We start from the raw sequence: 14,323 nt of genomic DNA on the forward strand, positions 1-14,323 counted from the left end.
TGTCCATTTGCCCCTTTGTTGAGTTAAGGGGAAGGCAGCCAGCACGGCCCCACTCCACGCGGTCCTCGAGCCTTCTCCACAGCCCTGGCCTCATCCCACCCCAGGACCAGCTCCTTGTCCCTCTCCAGGTCCAGCCCAGCCTCTGTGGGGCCTGCTGTCTTTTCTCCCTCTGGATTCCTCCTGCTTCCTCCCTGGGGCGGCCTCTTGCTCCTCTCTTCCTTGGCTCCTAGCACTTCCTTCCTGCCTTCATTCCGTGGCCATCTGTCCCCCTCCTCCCCACCTCCGGAGCCTGGCAGTGCCGGGTAAGTAGAGTGGGAGAGACGCCACCCCTCCTGCTGTTCACAAGCTATTCCACGGGGGCCCTAAGTGGCGGATAGCCAGAAGGAGGGCAGCTGTCCCTTGCACACTGTGTGCTCCAGCAGAAGGTGGGTGGCAGGGCCCTCCGAAGAGGCCCATCCCAGCTGAACATCAGCATCCCAGAAAGGACTCTGCCGTGGAGGAAGATGCTGGCTGGGGACCTGGCAACACCAAGCACATGCCCACTTCTGGAAGCCACCTGCCGCCAGAAGCACCTCCTGCCATCACCGCAGTGCAGCGGATTGGTTTAGAACTCAGAACCCAACCCCCACTCCACGCTTCAAGGACCCCAAGCAATCACCAAGCCCAGCACCCTCATCCTAGAGATCGGGGGAAGGAGGTTGCCCCCAAGGGCCAGGACCTGCACTGGGTCCCATAAGCAGCCAGGCCTGGCAGAGTGGGGACTAGCACCAGCGCCCACCCTCTACTTGGAACTCTCTGGTGGATGAGAGATGCTCTGAAGGCTGTGACGGAGCTCCCCTAGACAAGAGGGCTGCCCCAACTAGGCCTGAAGGGGCGTCAAGTCACGTGGTTTCCTAAGGCAAACCCACAGTTTCCCATCCTCTTTGCCTGCTCCAGGCCAGGCTGCCTTTCAGCCCACCAGGAGTCTGGGGCCTTTCTGGGCACTGGAGCTGCCTCCGTCCCAAGCCTTTCCTACTAAGGACTTCAGGCCCTCCGGGGAGAAGGGCCAGGGGTTGGTACCATGACATCCCCTCACCCTGCGCCCCTGGGGCCAATGCAGGAAGTAGGAAGGGGGTGACTAGGAGGGGTCGAGAGACTCGGGATCGCTGGGGCGCAGTGCTCACACACTCGAGCCCTCCCCACCCTGTCTAACCTCCCACGCCTTTGCTGCTTCTGGACTCAGGAGTCCCAACACAGGCCCCGTCCCTCCTCTGCATGCATTGTCAGACTGTGCTGGCCACAACTTCTGACTCCCAGCTCCAGGCAGCCTCCGCTGCCCCTCCCCTGCCCAGCCTGGTGACTACCCCACACCATGCCCCACCCACACACTCACACACTGAGGCCACAGTATCACCCTCCCTGTTGGGTGTCCATATTCCGGAGAGCTGGTTCAGTTCAGACCAGGGACAGCTGGTTCAGTCGCTCGGGTCTACCAAGGGCAGTAGGCACAGGGGGCTGCGCGTCTGCCACTAGGAGGCACGGGAGGGTGCGCGATCATTTGGAAAGCCCCACCAAAGCCACTTGAGAGGCCTTTTATGTCTGTTTTCCACTGGGACACACAGACACACCCCAGCCACGCATCCAAAGTCTATCCTTCCAGCAGCGCCACGCCAGGCCTGTGTGAGATGCTCACTGTTGGAGTCGTTCCTGAGATGCCTCCTGACCTGGCCCAGCAAAGGAGCAGGGGTTAGGCAGCGGGCCATGAGTCTGGTCCCATGTGGCCACCGGGGGTCCCTCAGGGCCATTTAGTTCCCGTTAATCATGCTGGAAACAGATCACGGCAGTTGCTTGGTTTTATTGGCTTCGGCAACATGAAAACCGTGTGGCCAAAGGGGCCAACCCGGGCCACGTGAGTCCCAGGCTTTCCCTGGACACTCGTTTCCAGGGCCCAGGGCGACGTACTCACCACACTCACAGCCCCGCGGTGGAAGCAGTCTTGTTTTCTGGAGTTTGCTCCATTCTCAGGAAGGTCATGTGCTTTGAGCCAAGCCTCCCTCCCTGGTTTCTGGGAACGGTGTATTGGCATTTTTTCTCAGATCTTTGACAGTCTGCACCCTGCCTCCATGCTGGAAGCAGTAGCAATCCTTCCCCAAGAGCCCTGCCCTAGGCGTTCCTGGAACCCTGGGCCCTACCACAGGGGAATGCCCTTCCAGGCAATCCCTAAAGTAGACACCAGAACGCAGCCTAGGGCAGACCCCAGAGCCCCTGGTCCGAGGCCCTCCCCATCAGGCACTCCGAGTGTGGACTCCCAAGCTGGGAACCAGGGCCAGAGACCTCCCAAGACTAATTGGAGGTCCCGCAGCTGGATTCAGCCAGTACGGAGGCAAGGGCTCAGCTGGGCCTTCCTCCTGGGTCCTCTTTAGTCCCAACACTGACTTGCCACGCCCGGGTCAGTTCAGCTTGCTGCTGTTGGGAGCACAGGTCTAGGCTCACACGGTCCTGGGCATGAGTGTGCACACAAGGTGGGAGGCAATTTTCATGAAACTTGCCAGCTGCAAGCAGTTCTGGCTTGTCAGCACACACAGAGCCATGTCTTGTCTTTTCCGTTCTTTGGTTCAATTCCTTGGGGAAAGAGCCAGCTGTGGAGTTTGCATTTTCATTTTTCCTAATTCAAGCATGTGACATCCCCGTGGGGTAGAAAGGGGCCTTCCCCTTGCTCTTCCCCCACATAGAGAAGTGAGGCCGATGCCACCTTCTCCTCAGTGTTCAGGCTATCTGAGTTTGGCTTCTCATTGCCCGAGTTGACTGATGGTTCATATTGCCACAGGCTCTTGAGGACACCTTTGTGTCGCTTTCAAGTCGTGATTCACCCTCACGCCTACAGGGGTTGTTTTGGGCCTGGAAACCCTAAAGTTCTTGGCGAGAAGTTCCCCATGGGTCTCCCTGGCTGCTGTGTTCAGAATCCGCTCTAAATTCAAAGCTCAGATGCCTGGGGAGCTGACAGGTCCCTGCCTCCAAAGGAAGGTTCTGGACCAGTGGTTGGTGCTGAGCAGTGGATAGGTAGGGAGGAAATCGACCAGAAGCATCCGAGCTCTGTGAACCTTAGCGGCTGAGACTGAGCAGAGCGCAGGGAGCCCCTCGGGTCGGCTGGTGCCCAGCACAGGGGCAGCAGGATAGGGCTTGTTTCTGCTTGAGGAATTAGAAGGAAGAGTGAGAAGGTGTCAGGCACAGCTTCTGTCGTTTCGTTGTCACTGCGGTTCAGGAGTCTTTGCTTTGATTGTTCTCTTTTCCTTTCCTTTTTCTACTCTTCTCGGTCCTTCGCTTGTCTCCCTGCTTCTGTGGCCCTTCTCCGCCCTCATCCTCCTCCCCAGCCCTGCACTGCAAACTCCAGCACGTGAAGGCTAACCAGGGGCACGTCTCCCCATGCACATGGCGGGCACCTCCACTCCAGCTGGCCGGCAGTGGCATCGCACATGGTACTGCACACCTGCACCCCTTCCGCTTTGGCTCAGTGTGGCCAGGGATGGGCCTTGTCAGTCTGCAGCGTCACCCGCCCTGTGTAAGGCTCAGAACTGCTCATCCACGCAAGTCAGGAGCCCGGGCCAAGCCCACGGCACCCAGCATGTCTCCTCTGGGCAGCTGGTAACAAACTGGCCAGGACAGCCTCTCTAAGGATGCATACTTGGGCTAAGTTCAGAGGAAGGAGGAAGGCCAGCCAGGCAACAGAAAGGGCAGGGGTCATGGCTCCAGGGAGCCCCTGCGTGGGGTGTTCAGAAGCAGCTCCAGCCGGCTGGGCATTGCAAAGTGGGCAAAGAGCTATGGGGAGGGCCGAAGCCAGCACAGGAGGCTGGTGCAAGGCCGTGTGGGCCCCAGACATTCAGCCCCGTCCACTGAGCCCCTGCTGGGTGCGGCGAGCCAGACAGACCCCTGCCCCAGGGGGATTACCTTCCAGTGAAAGGTGGATGTAGGGGGCACTTGAAGACAGGAGCACAAGTGGGCACCATGCTGCTGGGGGAGACAAGAGTGAGGGGAGCCTTCCTGATGTGGGGTGCAGCCAGAGCAAAGGTCCCCAGGTGGGATGTGCTGGAGGCTGAGGGGTAAAAGAGGGCAGAGTGAGAAAGACCGGGGCAGGCTCCGAGGGCCACAGCCAGTGGAGGGCTTGTAGCGGGGGAGACCAAGACACGCTCTGGTTTTCGGGCCGCCGTGCTAAGGGCGTGGAGGGGTGGGGGCGAAGTGCAGGTTCTGGATGGTGTTTGAAGGGAGCTGCGGGGCTGGGGCCGGCAGGGGGTTGGGCCTGCTAAGTTTGAGACCCAGCTTAGACGCCCAAGTCTGGAGCCAGAGCCGACAGGCTGTTAGCCAGCAGGTGGAATGGAAGGCAGAGAGCCAGAAGAGAGTACCTAGACCCAGAGGAGGGGCCCTCAGGTGTCAGGGATGGGAGAGGAGGAGGGGCTGGAGCAGTGTCGGACAGTGCTGGGGAGGACTGTGAGGAGTAAAGGACTGTGGCCTCTCAGGGCCATCAGCCATGATGGGGAACGGAGAAGTGTGGCAGAGGGAGACAGCAGGAGGACACAAGGAGGTGGGGACACAAAGTGGGGAGCCACCTCGCCTCACCCGGATGAGATGGGGAGGCCCCCAGCCCAACCTGACCCTCCTAGGGGCATCTCTCCCTGAAGAGTGCTTTCATTTCCTTTCTTCTTAAATTGTCACAGTAAAACGGGCTTTTGGGGGTACAGTTCAATGAATTTCCACACAGTCAGGATGCAGGCCAGTTCCATCGCCTACTGGAAGGTTTGGAGCCAGATGGGGGACCAAGAGTCTGACTCGGCAGCCGGAGAGAGCTTGGAAACTCCACCTGGAGAAGGGACAGGAAGGATGGAGGGCTTTGCTGGTGGGGGTTGGGGTCCCAATGTGACCCCAGGGCCCCAGGCAGGACATAGCAGCAGCAATGGAGGTGAGGAGAGGCTCAGATGTGGAAGATGCTTTTGAGTTAAGGTAGGGCCCACAGGACACATGGATGTCTGGTACATAGGGTCGGGGGTCAAAGTGCCTCTGAGGTTTGGCCAGAGCCCTGCACTGGGATGGGAAGTGTGCTGGTGGGCAGAGTTCAGCTGGAGCACTGACAAGAGCCCTCCTCGGGCCTCCTGCAATTTGAGAGGTCCCTTAGGCATCCGAGGGGGGACACCCGGGAGGCAGCCAGGGCAGAAGTCTGGCAGTCCAGGAAAAGGTGGACGTGGTGCAGCTGGTGTCTGCAGTATTTACGGTGGCCTGATGGTCTATAGACAGCATTGACAGCCCTGGGGGCCATGAGATTCCTTTGGGAGCAGTAGGGGCGGGCGCGTCCTGGGCTGGGAGCAGAGCAGGAGGCGGTGCAGGAGCCTGAGATGAGGACAGAGTGAACCCAGGCTGGTGGAAGGAGGGCGTCCTCGAGCACCCAGGTGGGAGCGCAGCCCTCTGGGATGGGCCTCTCTTAGGAATTTTTGCTGCTCTCCATTAAACCAATCTCCCAGGAATTGACTGCGTCCTTCAGTGTTGGGTGGGCTGAAAACACCCCACCCTAAGACCAACACCAAAACATTGTTTAATGGCCCAGGACTAGAATGCAGGGAAAATAGAGCCTGGAGAAAGCTGACTCACTGTCAGCTGTAACAGACTCACCAGGACTCCAGCCAAGCCTAGCACCCCCGAACAGCAGAATGTTGGGGGGCAGCCCTTCCATCCTGCAGCGGTTCACTCAGTCACTTGTGCATTCCCCAGGTGTCTGCTGAGCAGCTGCTCTGGGCCAGGCTCTGTTGTTAAGCCACAAACAAGGCAGGTGCCATCCGGGGGGGGCACACCGGAGCAGCCGGTGGGACCGGAGCAGCAGTAGCAGCAGAAGCCCAGCCTGGAAGGAAGGGCTGGCTCCGTGGCCTGGCTGGCTTTTGTGGAGGTCTTTGGAGTTGAGCCAGGTGCAGTGAGACCTGTGCATAGGTTTGAGCAGGGGCCTGGCCTGATCACATGTCCCGGGTCTGAATGAGGCCACCAGCTCAGCGAGGAGAAGGGTGTGGCCAAGGTCATCCGGTGTACTGCCAGCAATCTCACCCCACACAGCCCTGGGGTCAAGGCCTGCGGCATTCTGTCCTTTTCGTGACTTGATGGGCATGGCAGCTTCCACACCACAATCCTGTACCAGAAAAGGCCTAAATAATGAGGCAACATCTGCATTGGCTACGCAACTGAATTCTGTTTCTTTTCATTAAAAATGTCAAATTATTCTCAATTTCTGTGTTACCCCTAATTCAGAAACCAGTCTGGGGATAAAGGCCTGAGTGAGAATAGTTGACCATCTGCCATCTGGCAGATGTGGCTTTCCCGAATCCAGAGAAAATCCTAACCAGATTTCAGATGGGGTGCTAGAAAATTCCAATGTGGCGCTTTTTGGCTTACTTTTTTTAATTATTATTTTAAATAGGAACGGGGAGTATCACTCTGTTGCCCAGGTTGGTCTCGAACACCTGGGCTCAAGCGATCGGCCCACCTCGGCCTCCCAAAGTGCTGGAATTACAGCCGTGGACCACCAAACCTGGCCCTGGCTCACTTTTTGCACTGGAGAGGTGATGAGGTTGGCATCATTTCAGCTGATTCCGAAGCACTGTGCTTTGCCTAGCTGAGCCCCTGGAGGGCTGAAAGAAAGTCACCGAAAAAAGGTGATTCATTGTCTAAACTAAGGGACGGCTAACTTTTCCTATACGGAGCCACAGAGGAAATATTTTTAGCTTTCCAGGCCTGGTCTCTGCTGCCGTGACACAACTGTGCCCTTACAGCATGAAACTTAAACCAGTAAAATTTTATTAACCAAAACTAGCAGACAGCTGGGGTTAGCCCTTGGGCAAGCCCTGACACCTTGTCTAAATCCAGAAAACCAAATATCCTAGATAGAACCTTGGCCCCGGAAATGCTTCAGAGCTCCTAATGTGTCCACCTGCTCACATAGGGAGGGGTGGACAGGTGTTGGGTGAACCCCAGGGTCTGCCTGGCAGCTCAGCACTCTGCCTGCTGCCCCCTATAGGGATGGCAGTACAAGGTGGGCCAGCTACCATTGCAGCTGTGCTGACACTGGCCTGTGCGAGGCCAGGCAGAGGCCTCCCCATCAACTCCTGGCTTCTAGAAGCAGGAGGGAGCCCAGGCTGAGGGGCCAGGGAGCAAAGAGAGGCAGCAAGGACTTGAGTGCGTGAGGCAAGGTGGAGAAGCCAGAGGAGGGAAGGGCTCATTCTTGGAGCAGTGCCCCTGCCGGAGGGTCAGGGGGCTTCAGAGCTGCCATGCGCTCAGCTGCGGGCAGAGGGCCACTGTGCTGGGGGAGTCTGGGGCACAGCGGGAGCTCTTTCCTGCGGGAAGTTCCGCTGATCTGAGGTCTGCAAACTCCTGTGGGGAGGGATGGCCAGGGAACAACACAGAGCAAAGCCCGGGAGGTGGCAGAGATGCAAGTTTTGGAATGTCTGACTGGAAGATGGAGGAGGAGACAGGAGAGAGGACAGGGGGAGTGAGGCCAGAAGAGCAGGGGCACCAGATTGAACCAGACCCAATCAGACTCGGGGGCTATGGGGAGGCCACAGGGGCATCTGAGCAGAGACTGGCTTTAGTGGGTGCAAATCAAAAGTGTGGCCATTTCAGTCTCAGATACCTCCAGCTGGGGACTGCTGGACTCTCTGGCCTGGAGCTCTGAGTACAGGCCTGGGCCACAGTTTCTGGTTATAGCCAGATGGGCCCCAGCACTGTGGCCAGGGTGGAGAGGTATGGACAGAGAGGAGGAGGGACAGAGCCAGGCCAGAGCTCTGGGGCACCCAGGGACAGAAGAGAGGGCAGTGGAGGAGACGGGGCCAGAGCAGCTGGTGAGGTGGAAGAGGGCCAGGCAGGGGCAATGTCAGAAAGCCATGAGAAGTTTCCAGAAAGAGGGATGATCATCTGTGCTGAGTGCCCTGAGGGATCAAATCAGACGAAGATGCAGAAGTGGCCAGTGGAGTTAGCCGCAGGGAGACTCTGGACACGGCAGGTCCCGGCTCCAGCCATGGGAGCTGGGGGTTGGAGGGAGACCCATGTGAGAAAGGCCGGCAGTGCCCATAGCCTGGGAACTTGCCCATACCAGCAGGTACTTTGGACTTTCTGGTAAGATCAAGAAGACAGCCCACTCACCAGCATTCTCTCCTTTTCAAATCATTTTTCTTTTCCACCAAATTGGAATTCAGATTGGGCAGAGACCCCAGAGGTCACCAAAGCCAGTCGTCTCCCCAGAACAGGGAATTGGGAGGTCGCAGCCAAGAGCCTAGTGCAGCACTCTCCAGTTCCAGAATACCTGCCCAGCTCAGCCGAGAGAAAGACATTGTCATCTTTTCCTGCATGCGGATCGGTTGACGAGACCAAGGCCCACACCTGAAAACTCTTTCCAAAGGCAGGCAGAGCCACCCCATTCCGTAGCAGCCCTCCAACAAATGGGTGGACATTTCTCATGCCATGACCCCCAGCCATTGATGTGGGTGGAACTTACCAGCAGCAGCCGGCCACTGACTGTCTCCTTCCTTCCTTCCTACCTTCCTTCCACGTTTCCTTTCCTTTCCCTTCCTTTCCTCCCTCCCTGCTCCCACCTCGGGCCCTGTCTCTCCACCTCCCACTCCAGATCCGGGTGGTGAAAGCGTTCCGTAGCTCGCTGTATGAAGGCCTGGAGAAACCAGAATCCAAGACCTCCATTCACAACTTCATGGCCACGCCCGAGTTTCTGATCAATGACTACACCCACAACATCCCGCTCATCGACGACACGGACGTGGACGAGAACGAGGAGCGCCTCCGGGCCCCCCCGCCCCCGTCCCCCAACCAGAACAACAACGCCATAGACAGCGGCATCTACCTGACCACGCATGTCACCAAGTCAGCTACCTCTTCAGTGTTTTCCTCCAGTCCCGGGAGCCCGCTCCACAGCGTGGAGACGTCCCTCTAACAAGAACTTGTCTCAGCACACGCGCACACGCACACGCGGACTCCCACGAAGTCACACGCGCACACGCACACTCGGACTCACACGAAGTCACACGCACACATGCACGCACACACACATATGGGGACCTGCACACCTGCAAAACGAGGGAACAACTAAGGTGGCTGAAGACCTTTCTGGCAGGGCATTTGCAAGGACCCAAATCCATTCAACAAGGGTGCAGCCTGTCACAGGGACTCCTCATCCAGACCCAGGAAGACGAGGACAGGGAGGAGGAAAAGGAGGACAAGAAGGGGGAGAAGAAGGTTTTTCATCCAAAGGAGGAAGGAGAAGAAGTAGAAAGTGCGAAGAGCTGAGTTCCCCACCTTTTTTTCTATTGATGCTTCTTTTTTAACAAACTACAGTTTTACCGTGTGTTTGCCGTTTGGGCTGTGTGGTGGGCAGGGGGCTGCTTTGGGTTTATGGGGAGCTTTTGTTGCACCCATGCAGGGGCAATCAGATCAGCATATTCATGCAAAAAAAAAAAAAAAAAGTTGAGTGCTCTGCAGGGCTGTGAAGGGTGCCACCTGAGGGAGCCGCCTGCAAGCGGCCCTGCAGCCACAAAGCAATCCGCCCCCTGCAAAAACTAGGCACATCTGCAGTGTGCATGTGTGTGCGTGCATGCACATATATGTATGTGTGTGGATCTGTACACACGCACATATATATGGCCAGATGCATATTTCAATAAGGAACTATTTACTGGCATGATACTTGCATTCCTCTTATCAGGCATTTTCATTTGGAAATTTCATTATTGAATGTAGCAAGGTTTGTTTTTTGTTTTGTTTTTTGGTTTTTGGTTTTTTTTCAGGGAACTAGACTGCAAGAATATCTTTCTGGTCAATCCATTTTTGTCCCTCATCACCCCGCCCCCACCCTTCGCTCCTGCCCTCTGCCCGGCCCTATCGAGATTCCCAAGGAGAAGGCTGAGAGGGGATGCTCCAGGTCTGGAGCAGGTATAATTGCAGCATTTGCACTGAGACCCCTGCCAGAGAGGAGAAAACCCTTTCAATGGAAATTTTAATCTAAAAGGAAAAAAACAAAATATTGATGAGAAGAAGTCCTCCAGCTACTGAAAGGGGAGTTTCGTTTTCAGCTTTCTTTGGTTTCTACTCCAATTCCACATCCTTCATCCTGACCACGCCCCCAACTTCAAGAGCACGAAGCACTCTTGGAGTTGTGGGTCCTGTCCAGAGTCCAGAGAGCAGCCTCAGCTGAGCACAGGTCCGAGGGGGCGGGGGCGGGGCCAAGAGCTCAAAAGAAGCCAATGGAGGGAGAGGGAGCATCAGAAGCCCGGAGGAGCTGGCGGTGGGAGAATGACGGCAGGGACGCAGCCACAGTTCAGACCCTGTCCCCTCAGCACCTGGATGGACTCCCACTGTTTGCTTTGGCAAATGCTGAGGAGTCCTCAGTAGACCACCTCGATGTCTGCTGTGACACCAGAGGCGCCACCATCAAAGCACTCTTCCCACCCTAGTCTTTGTGTCCAGAGGCCGAGCTTAAGCCATGAAGGCATGGATTTGTGGCTCAGCACCAGGTCCTGAGGGGAGCCTATCCTGGCAGTGTGGGCACCTGGTGGCCAAGCCTCAGTTCCCCCCAAATGAGCAAAGGGGATGAAGAGGGGCTCGACTTTTGCCACCCTCCTGAGGAAGCCCCTAGGTCCACACAGTGATGCCATGGGGGACCCTTGCCTTCCACGCTTGCAGGTGTTAACGTTTTGCAGGGAGGTGTTTGGGCCTGGGGCTCAGCCGCTGGGAGACAGTTGGGACCTGAGGGACAGAGGATCGGAATGGAAGCCAGCAACGTGCACTGGCACCCTCAGAAGGCTTGTCTCACCTCCACCGGCATCCACACAAAACCAAACAGGAGCAGGCATCATCCCCACTATTCCCATGAATGCCATCTCACCCCTGAGCAGGAGCAGTCAAATCTCGGGCAAAAGAATTTCGGTTAGAAAAGAAAATCCCACTTTAAAATGCCAGCTGCAGATAACTCAAAGCCATCCCTTTTTTCTAAAGGGCACATTGAGAATGTCACCCATTTGTAAACTGTTCCCTGATGTCCTTGTTTAAACGATAATAAGAAAAAGGGCAACTCCATTTGTTGAGGGTCTTTGTGTTCTTCAACGAGAAATCAAATTTGAGACGTTGAAATTGGAGCTGCGTGCTGCTGCGCTCACCGGCTTCTTCTCACTCTCTGTCGTAGACACACCGATAGGACCAATGGCCAATAGATATTAAAAGCAAACCCTCACTGCTGCTGTATAAAGTTGCCTAATGTAAATGTTGATTGTTTAGTCCCTAGGTCACCTTTGTGCTGTGGTGTGGAGTTCAGAAACAGGGTACCATGACCTGGAATCTTTTGCTCGTTTTTGCAGTCTTCAGGCTGAGGGCCCTGTTTCATTGGGAAGCCCCTCTTTATAAAGCATTATATTACCTGGAATGGCTTGGTCAACTGTGTTCAGTTCATAAATGTTTTACATTTTTATCTGCCTGTTATAAAGATGAACAAAAAAACTTAATGAGAAAGATCACAGATACATAATAATTTAAAGTCTGTAGTTTAATTTCCTAACTTAAAGAATAGACCAAAATTTCTGTGTATAAAAAAAATGAAAGGCTCCTTACACCTTGGTCTGGGTAACGTGTGTGATTTATTATTTGGTGAATTATTGTGCAGAACAAAACAAAGATGCCTTCCTGCTGCTGTAACAGAGCTGGAGAAGCCCCGGGCAGGAGGGGGTTTCCCCTGGGTGTGCAGCAGCCTGGCCGGATGTGTATGCAGAAGAGGAACTTATGCTGGGATGTTAGGCCCCCAGTGGGAGGGACGCCAGCTGCTGCAGGAGCCGCGGCTGTCTTGACTTGAAAGGGCCTGTAGTACATGGCGCGGTGGCTCAGTCCTGTAATCCCAGCGCTTTGGGAAGCCGAGGCGGGAGGATCCCTTGGGCCCAGGAATTTGAGGCTCCCTGACACACATGCACACTCCTCACTTCTTTTATTGTAGTAAAACACAGATCACATAAAATGTACCACGTTCACCATTTTTAAGTGTGCAGTCCAGGGGCAGAAGCACATTCACGGTGCTGTGCAGCCATCACCACCATCCAGCCACAGAACTTATTCGTCTTCCCAAACTGAAGCTCTGGCCCTGTTCAACCCCAACTCCCCATCCCCCAGCCCCCGGCACCCAATCTTCTACTTTCTGTCTCTATGGATTTGACCACTCTAGGCCCCTCATAGAAGTGGAATCCTACAGTATTTGCCCTTCTGTGACTAGCATGATGTCCTCAAGGATCATCCATGTGGAAGCATGTGTCAGAATTTCCTTTTGAAGGTGAACCATACTCCATTGTCTGGATATGCCACATTTGGCTTGTGCAATCAGCCATCCACGGGCATTTAGGTGGCTTCCGCATTTCAGCTACTGTGGATCATGCTGCAGTGAACATGGGTGTGCAAACCGCCCTTCCAGACCTTGCCTTCCATTCCTTTGGGCCTACACCCAGCAGTGGAAATACTGGATCCTATGGGAACTGTGGGTTGACCCTTTTGAGAAACCGCCATTTTCCGTTCTCATCAGCAGTGCAGGAGGGTTCCAATCATAGATGCCTTTTTGCTAATCCAAAGCCACAGGAAGAAACCCAACGTTTCACTCATTCCCTTAATCCACATGCTGCATTCCTGAACACCTGTGCCTGTGCACGCCCATGCTCCATGGTCCCACCCCTGCTTGAGCCCAGAAGAGCCAGGAAGGCAATCCTGTGGCCAAGACTTGTCAATGACCACCCTGGCGATGGCGCTAAGACCACACTCCCCTCACTTCATTGGATTTCTCTCTCCCTTTTCGACTTGGCAGCACCGGAACACGCATTTTCCAGGAAGGCTGCCAAGAGAAGAGAAAAATGGCTTCAAAGTCATTCAAAGCATCAGAGTCCATGCTTCTAAAACTGGCAAAAAGACCAATCAGGCCAGGCGCAGTGGATCACACCTGTAATCCCAGCACTTTGGGAGGCTGAGGCGGGGGATCACTTGAGGTCAGGAGTTCGAGACCAGCCTGGCCAAAACGATGAAACCCTCTCTCTACTAAAAATAAAAAAATTAGCCAGGCATGGTGGTGCAGGTCTGTAATCCCAGCAACTTGGGAGGCTGAGACAAGAGAATCGCTTGAACCCAGGGGGCAGAGGTTGCAGTGAGCCGAGATCGCGCCACCGCACTCCAGCCTGAGTGACAGAGTAAGATTCTGTCAAGAAAGAAAAGAAAGAAAGAGAAAGAAAAAGAGAGAGACAAAGAAAGAAAGAAAAGAAAGAAAGAAAAGAAAGAAAGAAAGAAAGAAAGAAAGAAAGAAAGAAAGAAAGAAAGAAAGAAAGAAAGAAAGAGGAAAAGAAAAGAAAGAGCAAAGAGAAGAGAAGAGAAAAGACATATCGAAAACAGCAGGCAGAAGAATCGCAGCATGCCCTTGCTGCACTGGTGTCCAAGTGCATCCTGAACCGTAAGGATGAGTAAGTCCACATGGAGCCAAAGTCCATACCAAGACAGCTGGCCCTTCATGGAGAGACATCATGCTACCCCAAAAGAATCGCAAATTTGTGTCTGTGAATTCCTTGTCCACAAGCTTCTGCTTCAAACATGACACAGGTTCCACGGGGGAAAATCGGTACTCAGCGAAACAGCTGAGTCCTGGGAGTAAAGGCTTGTGCAGGGGTCTGGGGGAGGCCCAGGCCCGTGTGTGAGTGGCCCATGGCTGCTCACAACAGAAACTTCTCTCACAGTTCTGAAGGCCAGAAGTCCAAAATCAAGGCATGGGCAGGCCCTGCTCCCTCTGAAGGCTGCAGGGGAGAATCTGCTCCAGGACCTCCTCTTAGCTTTGGGCATTGCCAGCCGTCCTCGGAATTCCTTGGCTCGTAGATGCTTCACTCCAAGCTCTGCCTCTGTTGTCGTGTGGTTTTTCTCCCGTGTCTGTGTCTCCCTGTGCGTGTGTCTGTCTGTGTCTCTCCTCCTCTTTTTTTCTTATGCCTCAATCAAGAAGCTTTATTCTCACCCACAGCACAGTTCAACGCACGTGGGAGGCTCTGTTAGGCTCCAGAAGAAATATAGGCACGAAGGCTGTTTCCAGCTTGCAATTCTGTCACCTCAGAGTCCTTTCTTTCCCCTTTGCTCTTCAGTGCTTACAGTGACATCTATAATGTCCCCTGGACTTCCAGAGACGAACATGAAGCACATGATCCTATCTAGAATTGGCGGGCACTAATTTTCCCCATCACAATGATTGCCTGTTATTTCAAGCAACTACTACGTTCTTTATTGGTTTTACATTTTAACATACCGGGCCAGGCATGGT

General features: G+C 54.8%; 1 protein-coding gene across 7 annotated transcripts in view; it reads left to right on the forward strand.

Annotated features, from left to right (window-relative positions):
- The window catches only part of ATP2B3 (ATPase plasma membrane Ca2+ transporting 3), a 65,241-nt gene extending 53,612 nt beyond the window's left edge, over window positions 1–11,629 (forward strand). For 3 of the 7 annotated variants that reach the window (XM_030806824.1, XM_030806826.1, XM_030806828.1), the window contains one exon: window positions 8,627–11,629. In XM_030806824.1, coding sequence (XP_030662684.1) covers window positions 8,627–8,947 — 321 coding nt within the window. In that variant the 3' untranslated portion in view covers window positions 8,948–11,629. Of the gene's footprint in view, window positions 1–3,350; window positions 6,080–8,626 lie in introns of those variants that run through there. The other 4 variants (XM_030806823.1, XM_030806825.1, XM_030806827.1 and 1 more) reach the window with 3 other exon arrangements.
- Window positions 11,630–14,323: the final 2,694 nt, after the last annotated feature.

This window comes from Nomascus leucogenys, chromosome X (genome assembly GCF_006542625.1).
Source record: "Nomascus leucogenys isolate Asia chromosome X, Asia_NLE_v1, whole genome shotgun sequence".
Lineage (NCBI taxonomy): Eukaryota > Metazoa > Chordata > Mammalia > Primates > Hylobatidae > Nomascus > Nomascus leucogenys.